The sequence below is a fragment of the Cherax quadricarinatus genome, chromosome 96 (assembly GCF_038502225.1).
Source record: "Cherax quadricarinatus isolate ZL_2023a chromosome 96, ASM3850222v1, whole genome shotgun sequence".
In the NCBI taxonomy this organism is placed as follows: domain Eukaryota; kingdom Metazoa; phylum Arthropoda; class Malacostraca; order Decapoda; family Parastacidae; genus Cherax; species Cherax quadricarinatus.
Genome location: NC_091387.1, coordinates 9344050 through 9370178, shown reverse-complemented (window position 1 = coordinate 9370178; position 26129 = coordinate 9344050). Strand labels below are relative to the sequence as shown.

At 40.7% G+C, this 26129-nt stretch overlaps 1 protein-coding gene across 2 annotated transcripts in view; it reads left to right on the top strand.

Annotated features, from left to right (window-relative positions):
• The first annotated feature begins 646 nt into the window (after positions 1-646).
• Positions 647-26129, top strand: part of LOC128701709 (oxysterol-binding protein-related protein 3) — a 347084-nt gene continuing 321601 nt past the window's right edge. For both annotated transcript variants that reach the window (XM_053795571.2, XM_053795569.2), the window contains exons 1-4: positions 647-758; positions 10739-10884; positions 16949-17027; positions 22941-23068. In XM_053795571.2, coding sequence (XP_053651546.2) covers positions 10801-10884; positions 16949-17027; positions 22941-23068 — 291 coding nt within the window. In that variant the 5' untranslated portion in view covers positions 647-758; positions 10739-10800. The remainder of the gene's footprint in view (positions 759-10738; positions 10885-16948; positions 17028-22940; positions 23069-26129) is intronic.

Below are 26129 nucleotides of genomic sequence, written 5' to 3'. Positions count from 1 at the left end.
GCCCTTGTGGTTTTAGCGCTTAGTTATGATTATATTAATAATAATTGTTTAATAAGGGAACGACTCTAGGTAGACAGATGATTATTATAATTATAATTAAGAGCTCAAACCCACAACCCCTCAAGGAAGGTTCCTTGATGTTGGTGAGGGGCTCTTGATTTAGGGAATTGGATCTGTGCTCCAGTTCCAGGAATTAAGCCTGAATGCCTTCCACATCCCCCCCCCAGGTGCTGCATAATCCTCCGGGTTTAGCGCTTCCCCCTTGATTATAATAATAATAATAAACCCACAAGGGTTATGCTCCCTTGAATCTACCTGGACTTCCTACTCATTTCTCCAACATTGGAAGGTTTTGAAGATGTGTTGATTGCAACATAAAAGGCCCAGAGCTATCATTCAACATTTACTACGATTATTATAATGTATAATAAAGGTCTGGGTGGGCCAGGTGTCGCAGTATAGACGCCATGATAAACCTAAACCGGTTCCTGGTAACTCCTGCCACCACCTAAACCCATTCCCACTCACTACTCAATCACCAATTTCTCCTTTAATAACCTCTCTCACTCACTATTTCTACAAGTATTACCCACACAATTACAATATTCTCCCCGAAGCAGCAATAAAGAAATATAACAGTGACTAATAAAGTAATTTACCTGTGAGGATGACATAGGATTGGATCGCACCTGAGACAATAGACGCCAGAAGTGTCCTCAGCACCGGGTGGAGGTGATGGCTGTCAATAATTCTCGCTGGTGAGTAATATTTGACTCATTTTTTGGACTTTCCCAGCAGTGGGCAGCCGCATCAGTACTGTCTGTCGCACTTTGATGTGTGAGTGTGTGGTGTGAGTGTGAGGTGAGTGTGTGAGGTGAGTGTGTGAGGTGACAACAGCCTGTCATGTCTATTTAACTTTGTTGAATATTTCGACTTGCAAATACTTCATATTTTTTTGAGTGTGTTAATATAATGTTGCAGTTGCATGATGCAACATGTACTGCTGTGTCCTGGGTGTTAATGTCACTTAATAAACTTCAAGTTACTTAAGTTGGTTCCATCTCAATGTTAAAAACACGAATATATTAGTTTTTTTTTTTTTGACTTAATCGAAAATAAAATCAAAATTCTCATTTTTTTTATTTTGAAGATGAAAAAATACGAAATTTAGCTCGAAAATAATATAAAAAACCCACGAACTTTTAATTATATGATAAAAATGTACCCCAGTAGAAGTTTATATTATATAATATATATCACATATGGTCCCCCAGGGGCTCTTGATCCAAGGAACTGAATCTGTGCTCCAGTTCCCTAAGTTAAGCATTATTATTATTAGATTTTTATTAATGCCTTCCATCCCCTAAGGCACTGGATAATCCTTACGGGTTTAGGGCTCCCTCATGATCCCAGGAGCTGGATCTTTTCATCCCTTGGGTCAACTATAATTCCCCCCCCCATTTCCCCATATGGGTTTAGCTCTCCTCCCAAGATGCTTAATATCCCAAAATAACCCAGATTATTAACTCAGGAAGATTAGTAACCCAGGATAATCCAGGATAATTAACCTTAGAAGCCTAATAATGCAGGATAACTAAGATTATTAACTCTGGAAGCTTAGTAACCCAGGATAACCAAGATTATTAACCCTGGAAGCTTAGTAACCCAGGATAACCAAGATTATTAACCCTGGAAGCTTAGTAACCCAGGATAACCAAGATTATTAACCCTGGAAGCTTAGTAACCCAGGATAACCAAAATTATTAACTCTGGAAGCTTAGTAACCCAGGATAACCAAGATTATTAACCCTGGAAGCTTAGTAACCCAGGATAACCAAGATTATTAACCCTGGAAGCTTAGTAACCCAGGATAACCAAAATTATTAACCCTGGAAGCTTAGTAACCCAGGATAACCAAGATTATTAACCCTGGAAGCTTAGTAACCCAGGATAACCAAGATTATTAACCCTGGAAGCTTAGTAACCCAGGATAACCAAAATTATTAACCCTGGAAGCTTAGTAACCCAGGATAACCAAGATTATTAACCCTGGAAGCTTAGTAACCCAGGATAACCAAAATTATTAACCCTGGAAGCTTAGTAACCCAGGATAACCAAGATTATTAACCCTGGAAGCTTAGTAACCCAGGATAACCAAGATTATTAACCCTGGAAGCTTAGTAACCCAGGATAACCAAGATTATTAACCCTGGAAGCTTAGTAACCCAGGATAACCAAGATTATTAACCCTGGAAGCTTAGTAACCCAGGATAACCAAAATTATTAACCCTGGAAGCTTAGTAACCCAGAATAACCAAGATTATTAACCCTGGAAGCTTAGTAACCCAGGATAACCAAGATTATTAACCCTGGAAGCTTAGTAACCCAGGATAACCAAAATTATTAACCCTGGAAGCTTAGTAACCCAGGATAACCAAGATTATTAACCCTGGAAGCTTAGTAACCCAGGATAACCAAAATTATTAACCCTGGAAGCTTAGTAACCCAGGATAACCAAGATTATTAACCCTGGAAGCTTAGTAACCCAGGATAACCAAGATTATTAACCCTGGAAGCTTAGTAACCCAGGATAACCAAGATTATTAACCCTGGAAGCTTAGTAACCCAGGATAACCAAGATTATTAACCCTGGAAGCTTAGTAACCCAGGATAACCAAGACTATTAACCCTGGAAGCTTAGTAACCCAGGATAACCAAGATTATTAACCCTGGAAGCTTAGTAACCCAGGATAACCAAGATTATTAACCCTGGAAGCTTAGTAACCCAGGATAACCAAGATTATTAACCCTGGAAGCTTAGTAACCCAGGATAACCAAAATTATTAACCCTGGAAGCTTAGTAACCCAGGATAACCAAGATTATTAACCCTGGAAGCTTAGTAACCCAGGATAACCAAGATTATTAACCCTGGAAGCTTAGTAACCCAGGATAACCAAAATTATTAACCCTGGAAGCATAGTAACCCAGGATAACCAAGATTATTAACCCTGGAAGCTTAGTAACCCAGGATAACCAAAATTATTAATCCTGGAAGCTTAGTAACCCAGGATAATCTGAGACTATTATCCCTGGTGGGTTAATAAAGATTGCAGAAAAATGTCTTAATTCTGCTGATCGTCAGGTCCTCTACCCCAGGATGCCACTCACAGCAGTCATCTAACACCCAGGTACCTACTTACTGCTTGGTGAACAGGTAATATGGTTTGTTTCCCAGCATGGGTGAAACAGGCATGTTACCTCACACCTGCTGTCACTGTTCATGAAGCAATAAGTAGGTACCTGGGTGTTAATTACCTCACACCTGCTGTCACTGTTCATGAAGCAATAAGTAGGTACCTGGGTGTTAGTTACCTCACACCTGCTGTCACTGTTCATGAAGCAGTAAGTAGGTACCTGGGTGTTAGTTACCTTACACCTGCTGTCACTGTTCATGAAGCAGTAAGTAGGTACCTGTGTGTTAGTTACCTTATGCCTGATGTCACTGTTCATGAAGCAGTAAGTAGGTACCTGGGTGTTAGTTACCTTATGCCTGATGTCACTGTTCATGAAATAGTAAGTAGGTACCTGGGTGTTAGTTACCTTACACCTACTGTCAATGTTCATGAAACAGTAAGTAGGTACCTGGGTGTTAGTTACCTTACACCTGCTGTCACTGTTCACCTAGCAATAAGTAGGTACCTGGGTGTTAGTTACCTTACACCTGCTGTCACTGTTCACCTAGCAGTAAGTAGGTACCTGGGTGTTAGTTACCTTATACCTGCTGTCACTGTTCACCTAGCAGTAAGTAGGTACCTGGGTGTTAGTTACCTCACACCTGCTGTCACTGTTCACCTAGCAGTAAGTAGGTATCTGGGTGTTAGTTACCTTACACCTGCTGTCACTGTTCACCTAGCAGTAAGTAGGTACCTGGGTGTTAGTTACCTTACACCTGCTGTCACTGTTCACCTAGCAGTAAGTAGGTGCCTGGGTGTTAGTCACCTTACACCTGCTGTCACTGTTCACCTAGCAGTAAGTAGGTACCTGGGTGTTAGTTACCTTACACCTGCTGTCACTGTTCACCTAGCAGTAAGTAGGTGCCTGGGTGTTAGTCACCTTACACCTGCTGTCACTGTTCACCTAGCAGTGGAAGTATAAGGACCCCAATGAAAATAAGTCACTGACTACCTTTTTTTTCTGGGGGGGAGATAGGTTATCCTGGTGGATAATCTACACGTGTTATTATATGCTTAACAATTCACAAATCGGCGTAATTATTTACAAACAGTGTCTCTACGTCCACAGCAGGACTCGAACCTGCAAACTCTGTGTCAGAGTCCGCAGTACTTTACCACATAGCCAAACCTCAGAATAAGTATGGGTACGGGGTAACATCGTCCTGCTACGGCTAGGCACCCATACTTATTCTGAGGTCTGGTGCCAGGGTAAAGTACTGTGGACTCTGATACAGAGTTTGCAGGTTCGAGTCCTGCTGTGGACATAGAGACAATGTTTGTTACTATGTAGAATAATTTGTATAGCTGTATTCATGTGTACCTGTACCTAAATAAACTTACTGAAGGCTGGCAGTTTAGTGGTTAAGCAGCCAGAGAACATGTTCACCTCCACCTCGACTACCTCACATTAGTATTAGTCTAGACAAGATAAAAGTTAACCACTCAACTCAATTCAATTCAAGTTTATTCTCTATAAGGGTTACAATGTGGGGTTTACAGGTTTTGGGTATTGTGTGGTTTACATGTTATAAAATACTAATTACAGAGGGGGCCACTAGGACACCTAGCATGGCTAGGCATTTCGAGCAGACTTAGATTAATTCTTAACATTAAATCCTTACAGATTATGGTATTAAGGCTAAGTGACTACATCATAATTTGTGAGTTTACCAATGTGAATGCTTTTGTTTTGGCACAATACAAAGTGTCTCTATTGGAGTATCATAGGCAAACTTATGACTAGTTAGGATTTATTATTTTAAGATTAAGATTAGTATTTCTGGGTTTATAGTCAGTGGGTGAGTGAGTGTAATTGTGAACCACCAGGTGGTTATCATGTAGTTAGTTGACGGGGTGTATCAGGGAGATAAGATGTTTTCTAACTGTAGTTTTGAAAGTGATGAATGTGTCAGCAGTTCTAGAGTTTTCAGGTAGGGTGTTCCAGATTTTAGGTCCTTTGAAATACATTGAATTTTTGTGAAGGTTTAGTCGAACACGGGGAATGTCATAGAGGTGTTTGTGTCTGATGTTATGCTTGTGGATCCTGTCACAACTATCAAGAAAGCATTTTAGGTCAAGGTTAATATTGGAATTTAAGGTCCTGCAGATATAGATTGCACAGTAGTAAATGTGGATGTTCTAAACAGGGAGTAAGTTTAGATCTATGAAGAGTGGGGGGATGTGTTGCCAGGGATGAGATTTAGTGATTATTCTTACTGAGGCTTTTTGTCGGGTTATTATTGGCTTTAGGTGTGTTGCTGCAGTTGAACCCCAAGCACAGATAGCATAGGTGAGCTATGGATATACTATAAGTGAATGGTATAGCGTGAGAAGGACAGTTTGCGGCACGTAGTATCGTATCTTGGAGAGGATCCCCACCGTTTTGGATACTTTTTTTGTTATGTGTTGGATATGGGTGCTGAAATTTAGGTTGTTGTCGAGGTATAGGCCAAGGAATTTGCCCTCGCTATGTCTGGTAATTAGAGTGTTGTTCGTCTTAATTAATGTTAAGTTGCGCAACACCTGCTCTGCTACCAAACATAATAGTATACTAGTAGGTTTTGCCAGTGTTAAGTGTAAGTTTATTGGCTGTCATCCAAGTCGATATTTTGAGCAGCTCCTCGTTAACAATGGTGTTGAGGGTGGCAAGATTAGGGTGGGAGATGACATAAGTCGTGTCGTCAGCAAAGAGAATGGGTTTCAGGTGTTGGGATATGTTTGGAAGATCATTGATGTAAATGAGGAAGAGCAGGGGTCCAAGGACACTTCCCTGCGGAACTCCAGTATCAAGTGGCCGTATTGATGAGGCTGTGTCTTTAATGGTGACATACTGATACCTATTAGAAAGGTAGGATTTAAAATATGCAAGCGCATGTCCTCTTATACCATAATGGTCAAGTTTGTGGAGTAGGATGCCGTGGTCTACTGTGTCAAACGCTTTTCTTAGGTCAATAAAAATTCCTAGTGGATATTCCATATTTTCCAATGCTGTGTAAAGCAGGTCTAGCATTTTTATAATTGCATCATTAGTGCTTTTATTTTTCCTGAATCCAAATTGGCAGGGGTTGAGTATGTTTTGTGATGTTATAAATGAATATAGTCTCCTGTGCACGAGTTTCTCAAAGATTTTGGATAGCAATGGTAAGTTTGATATTGGCCTATAGTTGTTTACGTCTTTAGGGTCACCGCCTTTATGTATTGGTGTAACCCTTGCCATCCCGAGTAGTTTCGGGAAGGTGCTAGTTTCTAGTGACTTGTTAAAAAGTAATGAGATAGCATGCGAGAGGACATGTGCCGCTCTCTTGTACAATAATGGTGGGACATGTGACAGATTCCCTGAGTTATTTTTAAGTGACTTTATGATCGCGGTGACTTCCGTGGGCTCAGTTGGTACAAGATAGAAGGAATTTGGGAAATTCCCATCTAGGTAGTCCCCGGCACGGGTATTGGTACATGGGATTTTACTGGCGAGATTAGATCTATGTTTGAGAAGAAGTCGTTTATCTTGTTAGCTGTATCAGTGGGATGCGGTGGTGTTTCATTAGGTTTAGTTAGAACAATATTCTTGTTTTTTTTTTCAGTTTGTGGGTCCCCAGAATCTGGGAAAGTGTTTTCCAAGTCTTTTTTATATCTCCTCTTGTGTCAGTGAATCTGCTGGAGTAGTACAGTTGTTTGGCTTTCTTTATTAATTTGGTGAGAACTGTTGAATATTGTTTAAGAATATCTTTGTGTATTAAGCCCTGTCTATATTGCTCTTCATATTGGTGTTTCTTATCAATGGATTTCAGAATGCTGCTGGTTAGCCATGGGCAACCAAGCCGTTTATTCGTGATCTGTTTAGTTTTTATAGGACAATGTTTGTTGTATAGTCTAAGTATTTTGTTAAGAAAAATGCCTGTCCAATTATCACTACCATTGTCATTGGAGAATTCTGTAGGCCAGTCAACAGTCTGTAGGTCTGCTGTGAAATTCCTCATCGAGGCCTCGTCACGGAGTCTAAACGAAAGTCCGTTGTATTCAAACGGTGGCTCACTAATGTTTAAGAGGAAGGTTGGGTAGTGGCCAGTAGTGGTGTCTGTGATTATCCCTGATTTAAGGGGGGCTAGTATATTGGTCCATATGTGGTCTATTATGGTTGCACTTGTCTCAGTGAGCCTGGTTGGTTTAGTTATTGTTGGTATGAGAAGTGTGTTGTTCATATTGTTGATGAAATTAGTTACAGTCTGATCATCTAGTAAGCCAAGGTTGATGTTGAAGTCTCCAGCTAAGAGAAGGTGGTGCTTGTTCATTTGTCTGTTTGTTATTAGTGACTTTAGATTCTCACTGAAGTTTGGGATGTTTGTGCGAGGTATCCGGTAAATGGCACCGATTGTTATAGGTGTCTTAAGGTTTTTTAGAGTAAAATTAGCAAAAATGTATTCCCCATATTCATCACTAAAGCAAGTGGTGCTAAGACAAGATAATTGGTTAGAGTAATAGATTGCAATACCACCCCCAACTTGGTTTGGTCTGCAGTTGTGAATTGCTGTGTATCCTGGTAGAGGGTAGATATCTATTGTGTCCTGCTTAAGCCAGGTCTCAGTAAGAATAATGCAGGAGAAGGGTGTCTTTAGTGATTCAAAGAGTGCCAGGAGGTCATCATAGTGTTTGCTTAAGGACCTAATGTTGTAGTTAAGTACTGATAGACTTTTAGCATTGTTTAGGATAGTGGTGGCTTGTGATGCTGTGTAATAAAGGCAGTTACTTTCCAATAGGTTTTGATTGGGTGTCAGATTATGGAGGTTTAGATCAGGGTCAACGTGATCAATCATCTTTTAGGTTTAAATAGTGGTTATTTATATCCTGTATTATGTGGTGAGTTGTAATACTGAGTTTCTGTAGTGGTGGGAGGTTTGGACAAGTATATAGCTAAAGCGCTTTGGTCATATAGAATATAGTCACTAATAAACATAATGAAATTGATATTGTCTATGTGTTGTGCTAGAATGAGCTAAAGTACAACTAGGTATCAACTTATAATATAAAAATACAAATTAAAATGGTATAACTAGATTTAAATTGACAAAATAAAATTCACAAATTAAAGTACCAAAAGAATAATAAGTAAAAAATAACAGTGGCAGTGACTTGGTTATAATATGATAGTAAGATGGTAGACAGGTAGACAGGTACACAGGTACACAGGTGCACAGGTACAAAGGATAATATAAAGGTTGGAGTTGAATATGCAAACTTGGAAATTTGGCAACAAAATGTTATGAAAAGTATAAAATAATGATTAATGTACAAAAGTAAAATTGACTGGTAGTAAAATGGTGTTTAATAAAATTTTAGTAAGTAATAATGATTACAAAAAAAGATCAATTAGCAAAAAAAAGTGAAAAAGTAATGTTTATTTCAAGTATTAAATTTTAAGAACAGTTATTTGGATTCAATGTTGTCTTGTCTAGACTTAAGTAGTTATCATATATACTAGGATTAGTCTGCCTGAAATGCCCTAGCATGATAATGGCTTTCTTTGTACTTAACAAATCTGAATTAACCATATCATAGGTGGGGTTTGAACCCGCAATCAGAGAGTCGCAAAACTCCAGACTGTCGGTCTGGAGTTTTGTGACACTGATTGTGGGTTCAACCCCCACCCGTGGTATGGTTTGTTTGCAATCGTGTCATTACGATTTTGTCAGTCAAATCGGAATTGTAATTACACACTGTAACTTTTGGAAAGAAATAAAATCTTTATTCTTTTTATTCTTTGAATAACTTGTGGAACTTTTATGAGATACATGATTATATACACTTGGAAAATCCTAGAGGGACTGGTACCAAACTTGCACACGAAAAATCACTCTCTACGAAAGCAAAAGACTTGGCAGACAATGCAACATCCCCCCAATGAAAAGCAGGGGTGTCACTAGCACGTTAAGAGACAACACAGTAAGTGTCAGGGTCCCAAGACTGTTCGACTGCCTCCCAGCATACATAAGGGGGCTTACCAATAGACCCCTGGCTGTCTTCAAGCTGGCACTGGACAAGCACGTAAAGTCGGTACCTGACCAGCTGAGCTGTGGCTTGTACATTGGATTGCATGCAGCCAGCAGTAACAGCCTGGTTGATCAGGCCCTGATCCACCATGAGGTCTGGTCACAGATCGGGCCGCGGGGGCGTTGATCCCCGGAACTCTCTCCAGGTAAACTCCAGGTAATATTTATTGTGGAAACGTTTTGCTAGCCAGTGGCTTCTTCAGTCCTATACAGAAAAGAATGGTGGAAGTTGAGGAGGAGAGTGAGGTAGTCAGTCCTTCAGCCTGGAGTCCACTTGTTCAGTCCTACAATCTTGAGAAAAATACAGTATGTGCTCAAAGAAGTGGTTTATTTACTGCAGTCAGATGAGTCATCTGTCAGACACGGCAACATCTGTCAGACACGGCAACATCTGTCAGACACGGCAGCATCTGTCAGACACGGCAGCATCTGTCAGACACGGCAGCATCTGTCAGACACGGCAGCATCTGTCAGACACGGCAGCATCTGTCAGACACGGCAGCATCTGTCAGACACGGCAGCATCTGTCAGACACGGCAGCATCTGTCAGACACGGCAGCATCTGTCAGACACGGCAGCATCTGTCAGACACGGCAGCATCTGTCAGACACGGCAGCATCTGTCAGACACGGCAGCATCTGTCAGACACGGCAGCATCTGTCAGACACGGCAGCATCTGTCAGACACGGCAGCATCTGTCAGACACGGCAGCATCTGTCAGACACGGCAGCATCTGTCAGACACGGCTACATCTGTCAGACACGGCAACATCTGTCAGACATGGCAACATCTTGGGATCTTGATACAGGGAATTATTCTACTCTTGCCTAACCTACAGTCATGGCCCACTTACACTGGTGGATGTGTCCCGTAGTGACTCCATCTCCTCCTGCTTCTACTTACCTGACTGCAGTATGTAAGCCACTTCTCTCAGCATATGCTGTACTTTTATCAAGATTTGTGGACTGCACACATTGACTCCAGACTGAGGGACTGATTATCTCAAACTCCTCCTCATCTTCCACCGTTCTTTGAATTGGACTGAAGAAGTCACTGGCTGATGAAACGTTTTCTCAATAAAGATTCTGAAATGTTGCACAAGTGTCTCATTCTTTAGCTTGTCTGTTTTCTAAACTACAGTGGTACCTTGAGTTACGAGCAGCTCCCAACTCGAGCAATCATGTAAGTGTATTTTTGTAAGTGCTTTTGTAAGTGTATTTTTGGGGGGTCTGAAACTGACTAATCTAATTTACATTATTCCCTACGGGAACAGATTTGTTTGGTATCAGCACTCGAACAGCCTACCGGAACGAATTAAGCTTTGTACTCAAGGTACAGTACCACAGTATTTACATCACATGTTCACATTTGCACACACTTCACTCATGGTGGAATGATAGGTTGACGTACTAGTGGTGTTACGTATTTAAACCAAAACTACAGTATACATTATGTTTCAGATGTATATAGCAAGTAAGTGGTAGTGAGTCTTGGTGGTGCATCCATCAAGCAGCTGACAGGGATGGACCACAGTAGTATCTATAACAACAAGTCATATAAACAGAAAAAAAAGGGAAAGCCTCCACCGCCTCCTGGCTCAGAATCGGTAAGATGTGCTTTTAATTTTCGCACATTACTGTATTTTCTGGCATATAAGGCTGCTTGCTGTCACTATGTTTCTAAGCAGTTATAATGAAACGTTAGTAAATGACTACTAAATTGTAACACAAAGCTGCCTACCCTTGACACTGACCTGGATCATATAAGACACAGGCTGATTTTCCAAGACTTTTTTTTTTTTTTTTTTTTTTTTTTTTTTTTTTTTTTTTTTTTTTTTTTTTTTTTGAAAGGAACATGCCTTATATGCCAGAAACTGCAGTAATAAGAAGACATCTGTTTTATTAAAATCCAAGGGTATATACTCTGAGAGTTATGTCTTTGTGTATTAATGTGCTGAGAGTTTAATCCCTATTTTAAGTATTTAGCTATTTGAGATAAGACGTTGAAGTTCGTCCTGTAGTTTAGTAGAGTGAATCTGTGAATTAAGGCAAATAGTGACAAAAGCAATGGTAGTAAGAAGGTTAAAGAGATCTTGTGAGAGGGAAGAAAGAGAGCACATCAATGTTGATGGAGAATATAGAAGGCATCATCAACTTGAGACCTAGTAGAAAATATTAGCTATTGAAGTAAGAGGTGGGCATTATCAGGAAAGGGAGTGCCCAAGGAGTTGAATTTGAGGAATTGGGAGAAGGAAGAGGTCAAAGCTTGCTCAGCAAGACAAATTAGATTTTTTAGATTTTGTCACCGAACTGGCTAGTTTATTGTGCACCCCATATCCATCCTGTGGACGGTAGCAAGACAGACATGTTGAAAGTAAAGTTGATTCTCACGACGCCTGGAAACAATGAGAGCAGCCTTATAAGAACGAAAAGTAATTTAAAAGAGGGAAGAACATTAAAAAAAAAAGTTGGAAAGAATAAGATGCTTACCTGTGCAGTCCATAATGAACAAAAAGGCACAATACCGTGAATGGAACAACATACAAATAACCCGCACATAGAAGACAGAAGCTTTTGACTGTTTCTGTCCATCTTGGACCATTTATAAAGTCACACTAACATGAAAGATAGAGGGAGCCAGCATCTATAGGCGAGCAGACAGGGACAGGACCAAGAGAGGAAGTAGCGGTAGAAGTAAGGCTGGAAATGGAGGAAGCAGTAGTAGTGGTTTATGTGGGACAAGATACAGAAAGGTGGAGCGAAGGGTGAGGGAGGCAGAGGAGCACAAATGAAGTGTGAGGCTTGTTGACACCAATAATGCTCTTTTTTTGTCATATTAGAGATCATAGTCATCTTATTGACTGGTCCTCTGCTAGAACTGTTTTCCCTACTTCTAACTTTCACAGTCACTATCTTGTTGAATCATTCCCTAATTCACAACTTTCTTGTATGAATCTTAGTTGTGGCTTTGTCTCTGGAGATGCCTTCATTTCTCATTACATTATCAAATATGCTCTAAACTCCACAACACACAAGGCTTAATTAACATGATAATTTCTTCTTCCCCCTCTCTGCCTTTTCTTCTTTCATATTTTTCGTTTCTCTTTGTTTTTCCTTTATTTCTCCCCCCCCCCCTGGGAGGTTCCTTGATGCTGGTGAAGGTCTCTTGATCTAGGGAATTGGATCTGTGCTCCAGTTCCCTGAATTGAGCCTGAATACCTTCCATCCCCCCCCCACCCCAGGTGCTGTAAAATCCCTACAGGTTTAGTGCTTCCCATGATTTAATAATTCCTTTTTTTTTCCTTTCTTCTGCCTTAGGGTGTCCTGTCCTTCAGTTCTCCCTCCCCCCTGACCCTGTGTTTTTGGTTCTACCCCTTGTGGGCCCTTAGCTCTCCTGCAGTACTCTACTTTTTCTCCTTTAACTGATCCCACTACTACTGTTACCTTTCCTACTACTATTTCCATTACTTTTGTCTCCCTCCACCCTTCACTCCGATGAGAGTAAGACACATGTGCAACATCTGGGTATCTTTATTGTAGACGTTTCGCCATCCAGTGGCTTTATCAATACAAATTCTAGGACATAACTTGAAGACAGTAGAACTATGTACAGAAGATGAGGTAATCAGTCCCTCAACCTAGGAGTAGGTGCGAACAGCACCATAGTCGTGGAGATTCTGAAGCAGAAGAAAGAATCCTGGCGCTTATATAGTAACGTCAGGTGAAGCAGACGAGGGCAAATTCACTGGTAGGCGGGATTCCCCAGTGGAAGTAGGTCCTTCCCAAAGAGATGGGTTAGTTGTAGTAGTAGTGTCGTAGTTGTGAAGGTTATGTACATGTCCTCAGAATTAAGATTCCATGATGTTGCAGTGTCTGACAAGTTGTGTACGAATGGTATATAATACCGACAAGATGAGAGTAAGACACATGTGCAACATCTGGGTATCTTTATTGTAGACGTTTCGCCATCCAGTGGCTTTATCAATACAAATTCTAGGACATAACTTGAAGACAGTAGAACTATGTACAGAAGATGAGGTAATCAGTCCCTCAACCTAGGAGTAGGTGCGAACAGCACCATAGTCGTGGAGATTCTGAAGCAGAAGAAAGAATCCTGGCGCTTATATAGTAACGTCAGGTGAAGCAGACGAGGGCAAATTCACTGGTAGGCGGGATTCCCCAGTGGAAGTAGGTCCTTCCCAAAGAGATGGGTTAGTTGTAGTAGTAGTGTCGTAGTTGTGAAGGTTATGTACATGTCCTCAGAATTAAGATTCCATGATGTTGCAGTGTCTGACAAGTTGTGTACGAATGGTATATAATACCGACAAGATGAGAGTAAGACACATGTGCAACATCTGGGTATCTTTATTGTAGACGTTTCGCCATCCAGTGGCTTTATCAATACAAATTCTAGGACATAACTTGAAGACAGTAGAACTATGTACAGAAGATGAGGTAATCAGTCCCTCAACCTAGGAGTAGGTGCGAACAGCACCATAGTCGTGGAGATTCTGAAGCAGAAGAAAGAATCCTGGCGCTTATATAGTAACGTCAGGTGAAGCAGACGAGGGCAAATTCACTGGTAGGCGGGATTCCCCAGTGGAAGTAGGTCCTTCCCAAAGAGATGGGTGAGTTGTAGTAGTAGTGTCGTAGTTGTGAAGGTTATGTACATGTCCTCAGAATTAAGATTCCATGATGTTGCAGTGTCTGACAAGTTGTGTACGAATGGTATATAATACCGACAAGATGAGAGTAAGACACATGTGCAACATCTGGGTATCTTTATTGTAGACGTTTCGCCATCCAGTGGCTTTATCAATACAAATTCTAGGACATAACTTGAAGACAGTAGAACTATGTACAGAAGATGAGGTAATCAGTCCCTCAACCTAGGAGTAGGTGCGAACAGCACCATAGTCGTGGAGATTCTGAAGCAGAAGAAAGAATCCTGGCGCTTATATAGTAACGTCAGGTGAAGCAGACGAGGGCAAATTCACTGGTAGGCGGGATTCCCCAGTGGAAGTAGGTCCTTCCCAAAGAGATGGGTTAGTTGTAGTAGTAGTGTCGTAGTTGTGAAGGTTATGTACATGTCCTCAGAATTAAGATTCCATGATGTTGCAGTGTCTGACAAGTTGTGTACGAATGGTATATAATACCGACAAGATGAGAGTAAGACACATGTGCAACATCTGGGTATCTTTATTGTAGACGTTTCGCCATCCAGTGGCTTTATCAATACAAATTCTAGGACATAACTTGAAGACAGTAGAACTATGTACAGAAGATGAGGTAATCAGTCCCTCAACCTAGGAGTAGGTGCGAACAGCACCATAGTCGTGGAGATTCTGAAGCAGAAGAAAGAATCCTGGCGCTTATATAGTAACGTCAGGTGAAGCAGACGAGGGCAAATTCACTGGTAGGTGGGATTCCCCAGTGGAAGTAGGTCCTTCCCAAAGAGATGGGTTAGTTGTAGTAGTAGTGTCGTAGTTGTGAAGGTTATGTACATGTCCTCAGAATTAAGATTCCATGATGTTGCAGTGTCTGACAAGTTGTGTACGAATGGTATATAATACCGACAAGATGAGAGTAAGACACATGTGCAACATCTGGGTATCTTTATTGTAGACGTTTCGCCATCCAGTGGCTTTATCAATACAAATTCTAGGACATAACTTGAAGACAGTAGAACTATGTACAGAAGATGAGGTAATCAGTCCCTCAACCTAGGAGTAGGTGCGAACAGCACCATAGTCGTGGAGATTCTGAAGCAGAAGAAAGAATCCTGGCGCTTATATAGTAACGTCAGGTGAAGCAGACGAGGGCAAATTCACTGGTAGGCGGGATTCCCCAGTGGAAGTAGGTCCTTCCCAAAGAGATGGGTTAGTTGTAGTAGTAGTGTCGTAGTTGTGAAGGTTATGTACATGTCCTCAGAATTAAGATTCCATGATGTTGCAGTGTCTGACAAGTTGTGTACGAATGGTATATAATACCGACAAGATGAGAGTAAGACACATGTGCAACATCTGGGTATCTTTATTGTAGACGTTTCGCCATCCAGTGGCTTTATCAATACAAATTCTAGGACATAACTTGAAGACAGTAGAACTATGTACAGAAGATGAGGTAATCAGTCCCTCAACCTAGGAGTAGGTGCGAACAGCACCTACTCCTAGGTTGAGGGACTGATTACCTCATCTTCTGTACATAGTTCTACTGTCTTCAAGTTATGTCCTAGAATTTGTATTGATAAAGCCACTGGATGGCGAAACGTCTACAATAAAGATACCCAGATGTTGCACATGTGTCTTACTCTCATCTTGTCGGTATTATATACCATTCGTACACACCCTTCACTCCCCCTTACTATATCTTATCCCACATAAACCACTCTCCCTACTTTATAGTACTACTGCCTCCATTTCCAGCCTTGCTTCTACTGCTACTTCCTCTCTTGGTCCTGTCCCTGTCTGCTCGCCTGCATATACTGGCTCTGTCTTTTCTGTTAGTGTGACTTTGTTAATGGTCCAAAATGGACTGAAACGTCATCAAAAGCTTCTCTCTCCTATGTTTGTGGTTATTTACGTATTGTTCCAGTCACTGTTGTCCAAGTCCATTTATATTGGGGAGTTTATAAGTTGGTGACTTCCTGTTATATATTATCCTGTGAATACACCAGCCATTGCAACTTTTAACAAATCTCTTGATACCAAAACATTTACATTCTTTAAATGTAGGAGAAATTGTTCAGATTAAAAACTTGAGAGGCTAATAACCCAGGGTGACCTAAGAAAGCGAATCATTGTGGCATATTTCCCTTGGATCTTTGTGTTCTTCCCAGGATGTGACGCACAATACTAGCTGGCTAACTTTCTGATACTATATATATCTAGGAGTAGCATGAGGGCCCTGCATATACACTGCTTATTTTTGGTGCTCCATGTTTTCATTGGCATTCAGTTGAGCCATTGTTCCATAATGAAAAATGATTGATAATGAAAAATGACTGATAATGAAAATGACTAAATTTGAAGCCAAGAAAAACGTGGGACACCAAAAAAGTGCTGTATATGCAGGGTCTCTCCTGTACTAGGAAACTTGCCTTGCCCAGGATTGAACTGGGATTTTTTGGTTTTGGGTTGAAAGTTGTACCATAATGAGCTTCAAGGTATCTTCAGACAATGGTTACACTATTTCTTTGCATAGTATATAAACTGTAGTATACATGTAATAAAATATTGTTAAGTACAAAAGTCACTAACATTAGGTGCATTTTGGACTGAATATTCCTAATGCTGACTGACTACTAAAACTAGACATATGTATAGAGTGATACAGTTTTATGTACGTATTCATTATTAACCCATAAACGGTCCAAGCAGATCTACGTTCACATGTGTAGTGCTACAAAAGTAGATCTACGTTTTTTTTACACATTTTCAAATGTAAAAAAACAAAAATAAGATCTACTTTTTTTACATACTTTCAAATGTTGAAAAAACGTATATATGCGTTTTTACCGTTTACGGGTTAATAAGTAAAATATTTAACATGCAGTATACTGTTAATATGTTAACATATTAGAGGTAATTAATGGTAAATAGTTAAAGAATAAAAAGACACACTGAAGTGACTGGAACAGTACACACACAATTAAGATTTCTTGTGTTTCAGGACCAGAGTATCGACACCAACAGCCTATCTGCCGAATCTCAAGATGCAGGTCGATCCCCTAATAGCTCCCACAAGACAAGTGAGTGTTAGTCTTAGTAATCCTTGGTTATTAAGAAATGAAAGGTACTGAGTCGACCAACCCTTGTACAGGCACTCCATACTTAATGACCGAGTTCTGCTCTGCATTCACTTTTGAGAACTACTTCTGTACTTTTACCGATGTTTCCTCCTCCTCTTCTTCCAAGTTCTTCCGCACTTTCAAATCTATTAACCCTTTGACTGTTTCAGGTCCCTCTCTGAAACTGTCATTCTATGTCGCCAAATATTCAAAAAAAAAAAAAAATTATTTTTTCTTATGAAAATGTTAAGATTATTTTTCTGAGTGTTTTAGTCCAAAAAAAAAATTTTTGCCATCGGTACTTACCGAGATATAGAGCCATGAAGTTTGCAGAAAATGAGCCGCGTATGGCAACAGCGGCGACTGCCGCTCACCCGGTAAACTTTAGTTTACTTGTAATTGAAGGTTTTTTGTTTTTTTCACTATTTTATTTTTTCACATAACTTATGTGGCCTATGAGACCAAAGTAAGGTGCAATGTATATATATACACTCGTTGTATACAACACAACAAGCACACAAACATAATTATCAATATATTGTTTACAAAACTTGTTTACAAAAACAAACAAACAATTCTTCTTCTTCTTCCTCTTCCTCTTCCTCTTCCTCCTCTTCCTCTTCCTCCTCCTCTTCCTCCTCCTCTTCCTCCTCCTCTTCCTCCTCCTCTTCCTCCTCCTCTTCCTCCTCTTCCTCCTCCTCTTCCTCCTCCTCTTCCTCCTCCTCTTCCTCCTCTTCTTCTTCTTCCTCCTCCTCTTCTTCTTCCTCCTCTTCTTCTTCTTCCTCCTCTTCTTCTTCTTCCTCCTCCTCCTCCTCCTTGTGTGCGAGTGTGTGGCTTATAATTGTTTTGAGTCAGGAGTCGGCAGCTGTCAAAGTGACATATTGTGTCATTAGTCACTACCCTACCGCCTGTCAAAACAATGGGGTCGGATGCTGCTTCCCCTCCTCCATTCTATCTAATTATCTTTCTCCCTCATTTTATATCTTTCAATCTGTCTCTCTTTCTATCTGTCTGCCTATCTCTGTCTCACAGGTACACATAAATACAAGTATACATAGTGTAAATTACCTAGGATAACCCAAGAAATCCAGACAAAGTGCTATACTCTGCTTGAAGATGTGAGTAAACGTGATGACACAGTCTTGTGGCTCTCTCTGAGACAGAGAGCTAGATGGACAGACAGGGAGCTTGACAGACAGACAAATAGACAGACAGAAATGTTTGTGTACCAGCAAAAACAAAGGGAGGGCAATGGTCATGTAATATTACCCTCCTTTACCCTCATCAAAGTCAGCTCTTATCAGATGTTATCTCCCCTTATCTTGTCACTGTCATGGGGTGGACTTTTTTTTTTCTTGCTTCAAGGGAACAATATTATTACATCTTCTTCTTCCTCCTCCTCCTCCTCCTCCTCCTCTTCTCCTCCTCCTCCTCCTCCTCCTCCTCCTCTTCCTTCCCTCCTCCTCCTCCTCCTCCTCCTCCTCCTCCTCTTCCTCCCCTCCTCCCCCTCCTCCTCCTCCATTGCTTTTGGTCTCAAACTCCTCCAAATCATGAAATTGATCTTCACTGACACTTCCATCTGTGTTAGAGCATCACTTGGGAAGAGAAGAGTCCCAGATTTGCTGGGGAATCACATATTTCTTACCGCTAGACATGCTGAAAAATGACAACTGAAATGGCATTCCCACAATGCACCACTGGCTCCCCGATTTTTTTTATATGGTGCACACTGACCATGGAGACCCATTCTCTCACATGTGGGCCTACCAGCTTTCTCCTGCTTGATTTGAAGCTGCTAGAATTTATGCGTATAAATACGTCAGAAACATTGGCTCGTAAGACGTATTTATACGTCGGAAACAGTCAAAGGGTTAAATCTTCATTAGTTAGCTCTCCCTTGACCACTGTTCTCATACAGCATTCAGTACTGACTGGTCGGAGAGCTGATTGTAAGTCCGCATAGTCGTTTAACAGGCAGGACGTTCAGTGAGGAGTGTATTGTTGTTTACTCCATCTCAAAAAATTTAAACATCATATACCACAAAAATGAAATGTTGCTACATTAATTGCATCTGTGTCCTTTTAACTAATATTTTGTTGGTAATTCTACCATTACTACTCTTCTGCAGACAGTTTTTCATCCTTCTCTTCTAACCATTCCTTTACATCATCATCATCGTGCATATCTACAAACACCTCATATTTCATGCTTCTTGCCAGTGTCAATTTCCTGAACCTGATTATTTACTGAAGTAAAATTAGAAAAAAATATTCATTACAGAAGGTTATGATTTATCCCAGCCTGCATCCAAGGTAGATTGGGGCACTTCATCCCTTAACACCTTCATGTGCTTAAGTGCATCTGCAATGTTAAATTTACCTCAGAACTCTGGTACTCAAGAGTCTGAGCTGGTCTCTGTTCATGCAGTTTTTCTATTAACTTGCATGTGGCTGTGTCACAAACATCATATTGGGTGATAAAAAAAAAACCTGACACTGAGTCCACAGACTGCAAGACTGGAGGATGTAATAATGTTGGTAGAATTACTGACAATATGTTCTGTAAAAGGACATGTGTACAACCAATGTGACATTCCCTTGTGACAATGTTTGACTCTCCAGGAGCTTTGTCAAGCTGCAACAGCTTGATATAGCTCCTGAAGAGCAAAACGTTGTCACAGTAAAAATGTTGCATTAGTTGCACATGTCCTTTTTACTTAACAGACTCTAGGATGACTATGGGAATTTTCAAGAGTGAAGTGATGTCATGAATGCAAGGTTCTTACTAGCCAGGTAGATTTTTGACTATAGGAATAAAATAATTCTTGAAACATTCACCAAACTTGGCCTCAGTTATCCATGCTTCCTTGGAAGACTACCAGATTGCAGGCAGATGGATTTGTTTTAACTTTGTGAAACACAGGGAGTCTTCATGCAATAAATTAGCATAGGGTTTCCTTGAAATTATTTATTGCATTTGTGCATAAAACCAAGCTGAGGTGATGCTTTGGTGCCTTAACGCCAGGTGTGCAAATAAATTTTTCTTGCTTGCTAATGCAAGTCCTTCCGACATAGCTTTGTCTTCTTTGTTTTTATCGACACATTGGCCAATTCCAACCAAGGCAGGGTGACCCGAAAAAGAAACACTTTCATTATCGCTCACTCCGTCACTGTCTTGACAAAGGCATGCCAGTACTACAGTTCGACAACTTTAATATATTTCCACCCCTCCTTCAGAGCGCAACACTTCTCACCTCCAGGACTCAAGTTCGGCCATGTCGGTTTCCCTGAATCCCTTCATAAATGTTACTTCGCTCACACTCCAACAGCACTTCGTCATAAAAACCATGTTTACTGGAAGTCCAAGCCCCTTGCACACAAAACCTGTTTTACCCTCTCCCTCTAATCTTTCCTATGATGACCCCTATCCTGCCTTTTTTCCACTACAGTTTTATATACCCTCCAAGTCGTTCTATTTCGTTCCATCCCCTCTAAACGTCCGAACCACCTCAACCCTTCCTCAGCCCTCAGGATATTACTTTTAAAAACCCCTCATCTCCTCCTAATCTCCAAGCTACGGTTTCTCTGCAAAATATTCACACCACACATTGTCCTCCAATACGACATCACTGTGTCCAACCTTCTAGTTGTTGCAGCACTCGCCACCCATGCTTCACTCCCATATAAGAGCATTGGTACCACTATACTCTCATACATTCCCCTCTTTGCTTCCATGGATGACATTCTTTATCTCCACAGATTCCTCAGTGCACCATTCACCTTTTTACCCCTCATCTCCACAGATTCCTCAGTGCACCACTCACCTTTTTACCCCTCATAAATTTTATGGTTGACCTTGTCTTTCAGCAGGGGACTTTTCACAGTCAGGTGGTCCCATGACATGCTGCTCTCACCACTAAACCTATTGTTGTTATTATTATAGCACCTTTTAACATTTTCAGGCTATTCTTCCTGACACACACTTCTATAGTTGGATAGGACTTTGTGTCTTATAATTTAGGCAGCTTTGCTTGTTTTCTCCTCAGCCTACACATTCATTGACAGCTGTTTTGACCTTTTTGTTGTTATTTTCAGCAGCTGACTATCAGCAATAGTCATTGCTCAAGCTCTATATTTTCTTCTCAGTGTCTCTTAATTGTACAAATGGACGATTCAGAGCAAAAGAGTGAAAAGTTTCCATCGTATGTGAGCCACTGCACATAATGTCTAAAGCTCTCTTTTTTGGATACTCAAAGATTCATGCTTATTTTATTCTTTGCTCATTAGCATTCCTCTTGAGTACCATGGTTAATAGCCTGAGATGAAATGGGATGACTAAAAGATGCAAAAATTTTTATGAATGGTTGTAGTGGCACATACAACCCTTCCAGGCTACAACAGTAAGTAGTGTGGATGGCAGTGCAGGATGGAGGAACTGTTCCTCCCTTGTTAGGTAAGACACATATGCAACAGTTAGGTATCTTTATTTCGAAACGTTTCGCCTACACAGTAGGCTTCTTCAGTCGAGTACAGAAAAGTTGATAGAAGCAGAAGAGACTTGAAGACGATGTAATCAGTCCATCACCCTTAAAGTTTTGAGGTGGCCAGTCCCTCAGTCTGGAGAAGAGCATTGTTCCAAAGTCTGACCTAACTGTTGCATATGTGTCTTGCCTAACAACCTGTCGGTATTTTATACCATTTTAATGTTCCTCCCTTAACACTCAACTTATAGACCCAGTGGGTTGGGAGAGGAAAACCTACTTCATGTACCACCTCAAATTATGAGTGTAAATTAGTCTTCCCATGCTGGAGGCAGTGGAGGTGTAGTATCTGAGGACAATGTGTGTGATGTGAATATTATGCAGAGAATCCGTAGCTTGGAGATTAGGAGGAGATGCGCGGTTTCTAAAGTATTTCCCTGAGGGCTAATGAAGGGTTAAGGTGGTTTGAATGTTTAGAGGGAATGGAACAAAATAGTTTTTTTGGCTACAGTTTTTTCATTGGTATTTAAACAAGATTGTGTAGGCAGGACTTGGCACAGTCAGTAGTTTACTTTTTTTAGATTAGTTTTTCATAACTTTTAGAGGATGCTGGTGTGCCATCAAAGATCAGATCTGCTTAAGACACCTCAGCTCTCATAATGAGTTGATACCTTTACCCAATGCACTTAATTTACAGTATGACTGTGAATGGAATTTTGTGTGGGTTCCTTCACTGAACAAACTCCAAGGTATGTAGGCTAGAGGCTAGACTGTACAGCGCTAAGCATTTAAGAGAGAAAGATGGCAACAGTTCTAGCTTCCTGCCATTTCTCACACTGTTTAGAACTGGGATTTTTATAGCTCTAAGAATATTGGCAGTTTGGAGGGATACGTTGTGTATCTTTATACATATATGCTTCTAAGCTGTTGTGTTCTGAGCACCTCTGCAAAAACAGTGATTATGTGCGAGTGAGGTGAAAGAGTTGAGTGCTGATGAAAGTATTTTTTTGGGGGGATTTTCTTTCTTTTTGGGTCACCCTGCCTTGGTGGGAGATGGCTGATTTGTTGAAAAAAAAAAAATTGATTCTGTAACAAGGAGAATTGGTAAGGGATCTCTGTAAAATCTCCAATAACAGATGGCACATCTCATCAAATTATTATCTTTGATAGATACAGCTGTTTAGAGAAGCATACATTCTGTTTAAATGGCCATCTAAATTGTTATATCATGCCTCTGGCAAGACAGTGATAGTGTGAATGATGGTGAAAGTGTATTTTTTCTGGGTCACCCTGCCTCGGTGGGAGATGGCTAGTGTGTTAGAAAAAGCTACCGTTTATATATATATAGATATTCACATACACATGCAGTATAATGTTATTTATAATGTTGCAGGAAGCAAGAAAGGTGAATGGGAAATTCTTGAGGGTCTCAAAGAAGGACAGAGGTTTGACCTGGTCCCACGAAAATTTGAAGGCTTCCTACTTAAACGTCGCAAGTGGCCTCTCAAAGGATGGCACAAGGTAAGGGATTTGTAACTTGCATAATACAGCTTCTCCTCACCTAACGACGGAGTTCCATTCCTAAGACCACGTTTGTAAAAAAATTTGTCGCTAAGCCAGTGATGATCCTTTTCAAATCACTTGTTCTCTCTAGGCTGGAATACTGCTGTACGTTAACATCTCCATTCAAAGCAGGTGAAATTGCAGATCTAGAGAGTGTACAGAGATCCTTTACTGCATGTATAAGTTCTGTCAAGCACCTTAACTACTGGGAACACTTGGAAGCACTTGACCTTGTACTCGTTGGAATGCAGGAGAGAGAGATATATCATAATCTACACTTGGAAAAGCCTGGAAGAAATGGTCCCGAATCTGCACACAGAAATCACTCCCTGTGAAAGTAAAAGACTGGGCAGGCGATGCAAAATACCCCTAATTAAAAGTAGGGGCGCCATTGGTACACTAAGAGAAAACACCATAAGTGTCCGGGGCCCAAGACTGTTCAGCAGCCTCCCATCAAGCATTAGGGGAATTACCAATAAACCCCTGGCTGCCTTCAAGAGAGAGCTGGACAGATACCTAAAGTCAGTGCCAGATCAGCCGGGCTGTGGCTCGTACGTTGGACTGCATGCGGCCAGCAGTAACAGCCTGGTTGATCAGGCCCTGATCCACCGGGAGGCCTGGTCATGGACCGGGCCGCGGGGGCATTGATCCCCGGAATAACCTCCAGGTAACCTCCAGGTAAGCAAGGAGCAGACTATAATGGTAGTGGGTTTCTGTCAACCATCTTTGATATTGTTTTTATGTCACATTTGCACCATTTATAACGTTTTTCGTATTTTTAAATGTTTATACAGTAGTGTACTGCATATGTATTATAATAAACAATAGAGGAAATAGCTCTAACATACATTGTTTAGCTAAGCATGTTGGTCAGAACTGGTCATAAATCAGACTTGTCTTGTCGCTACTGAGTACGTCGCTAAGTGAGGAGAGGCTGTACTGTAGTTTGTGTTGGCAGGTAAAAAAATAAATTTGTCTGATTCCAACCTTTTTTTTTTTTCCAACGAACCTGCCACATCCCACCAAGGCAGGGTGACTTAAGAAGAAAAATGAAAGTTTCTCTTTTTAAATTTAGTAATGTATGCAGGAGAAGGGGTTACTAGCACCTTGCTCTCGGCATTTTAGTCGCCTCTTACGACACGTGACTTACACAGGAAGGATTCTGTTCCACTAACCCCATGGAGTTTTTTTTTGGGTATTCTAGGTAATTTACACTATGTATGATTATTGTTCAAACCACCGATGGTAACCAAACCATACCACGGGTAGGGTTTGATCCGACGGTCAGAGTGTCTCAAAACTCCAGACCGTCGCGTTAGACTCTCTGACCGCGGGATCCAACCCCACCCTTGGTATGGTTTGTTTGCAATTGTGTCAGTACGATTTCGTGATATTTTTCTGATGAGATTTTTCTGAAGGCCCAATCAATTTAATACACTTTAAGCTATTTTATCTGATTCTGCCTTCTTATTAAAATGAATTTGAAAGCAACTAGAGGATATTAAAAAAAATATGGGCATAATCTTCCTTTGGGTTGGGTTCATATGGTGAATTTTTTATCAAATGAAAGAATTTTTTGTTTAATTTGGGGTAGGTTTATATAATGTTTTCATACAAATCTGTCAGGAAATGTCTTTTTATAATGTCCATTTATATATGGGTTTGAGCAAACCAACTGTTGGTCTGTGCTTAAAATATGTTTGCAAGATTTTCAATGTTCGGGCCTTTATAGTCCATAACCCTTTTAGGTGGGTGCCATAGTACTACAGCTTTGAGCTCTTAGTCGGTGTTGCAAGTAAGTTTATTCAGGTACAGGTACACATAAATGCAGTTACATACATTATCATACCTAGCAGCATAAGTGTAGATTACCTAGGATAACCCAAGAAAGTCAAAGTGACTTATTGCCATTGGGTCCGTAATACTGTGTGTTGAGCTCGACTCACTCACATAAGCTGTGAGTGATAAATTTGGGCGTAGATATGAGAGAATAGGTCTGTGTGGTAAGTGTGCACATTGTAAAATGAATCCTGCAGCAAGCAGTGCGCAGTGGGGAAAAAAAGAAACCTGCGACTGTGTTTTTGGTTCAAAACAGTGAATTTGTGGTGTATTTTCGTATGGTTTTTACAGTTGTATTCTCAGTTTCCTGTTCGCATTTGATAGGATGGAGGATATGTTACAGAAATAGAGATGATTATGATTGGTTTCAGAACTGAAAGTAGTTTGAAATTGGGTTTAAAGTAGCAGAAATGTCCAAATTTTGCCAATACAGTGGTCCCTCGTTTATCGTAATTAATCTGTTCCTGGAGGCGTTACTATTATCGAAATCTACGATTTTCGAATAAATTTTCCCCATAAGAAATAACGTAAATACAATTAATCCGTTCCTGACTCCCAGAAGTACTAAAACAAAAAAATTTTTACATGAAATATAGATGTAGTACATAAACAATACAATGGGACGTGATGAATGAAACATTGACAACGTAACACTTACCTTTATTGGCGATTCTTCTTAGTGTATGGAAGACTGGAGGAGGAGACAGATTGGATTAGTTACTGTTTGGAAGGGGAATCCCCTTCCATCAACACCTCAGGTACCAAGTGCTTTTCTGGGGTTGCTTCTCTTCTCTGTTTCTTAATGCCACTAGGACCAGCTTGAGAGTGACTGGAGTCCTGTCTCACAAAATAAATGTCCAGAGAGCTCTGTTTCTGGCGTCTCTTTAACACTTCCCTAAAATGGGCCAAGACTTTGTCATTGTACATGTTGCCAACATGGCTTGCAACAGCCTTGTCAGGGTGATGTTTCTCCAAAAATCTTTCCATCTTACCCCACATTTCAAAAATCTCCCTAATTTCTGAAGAAGGCAACTTCTTACATCTCTCTTCCTCCTCCTCTGCAGCAAGATTCTGAGCTGCGATCTGTTTCTGTTCCTGCTGAAGCTCTTGCAGCTCCTCAGTGGTGAGCTCTTCGTTGTGGTCCTCCACCAACTCTTCCACATCCTCCAAACTCACATCC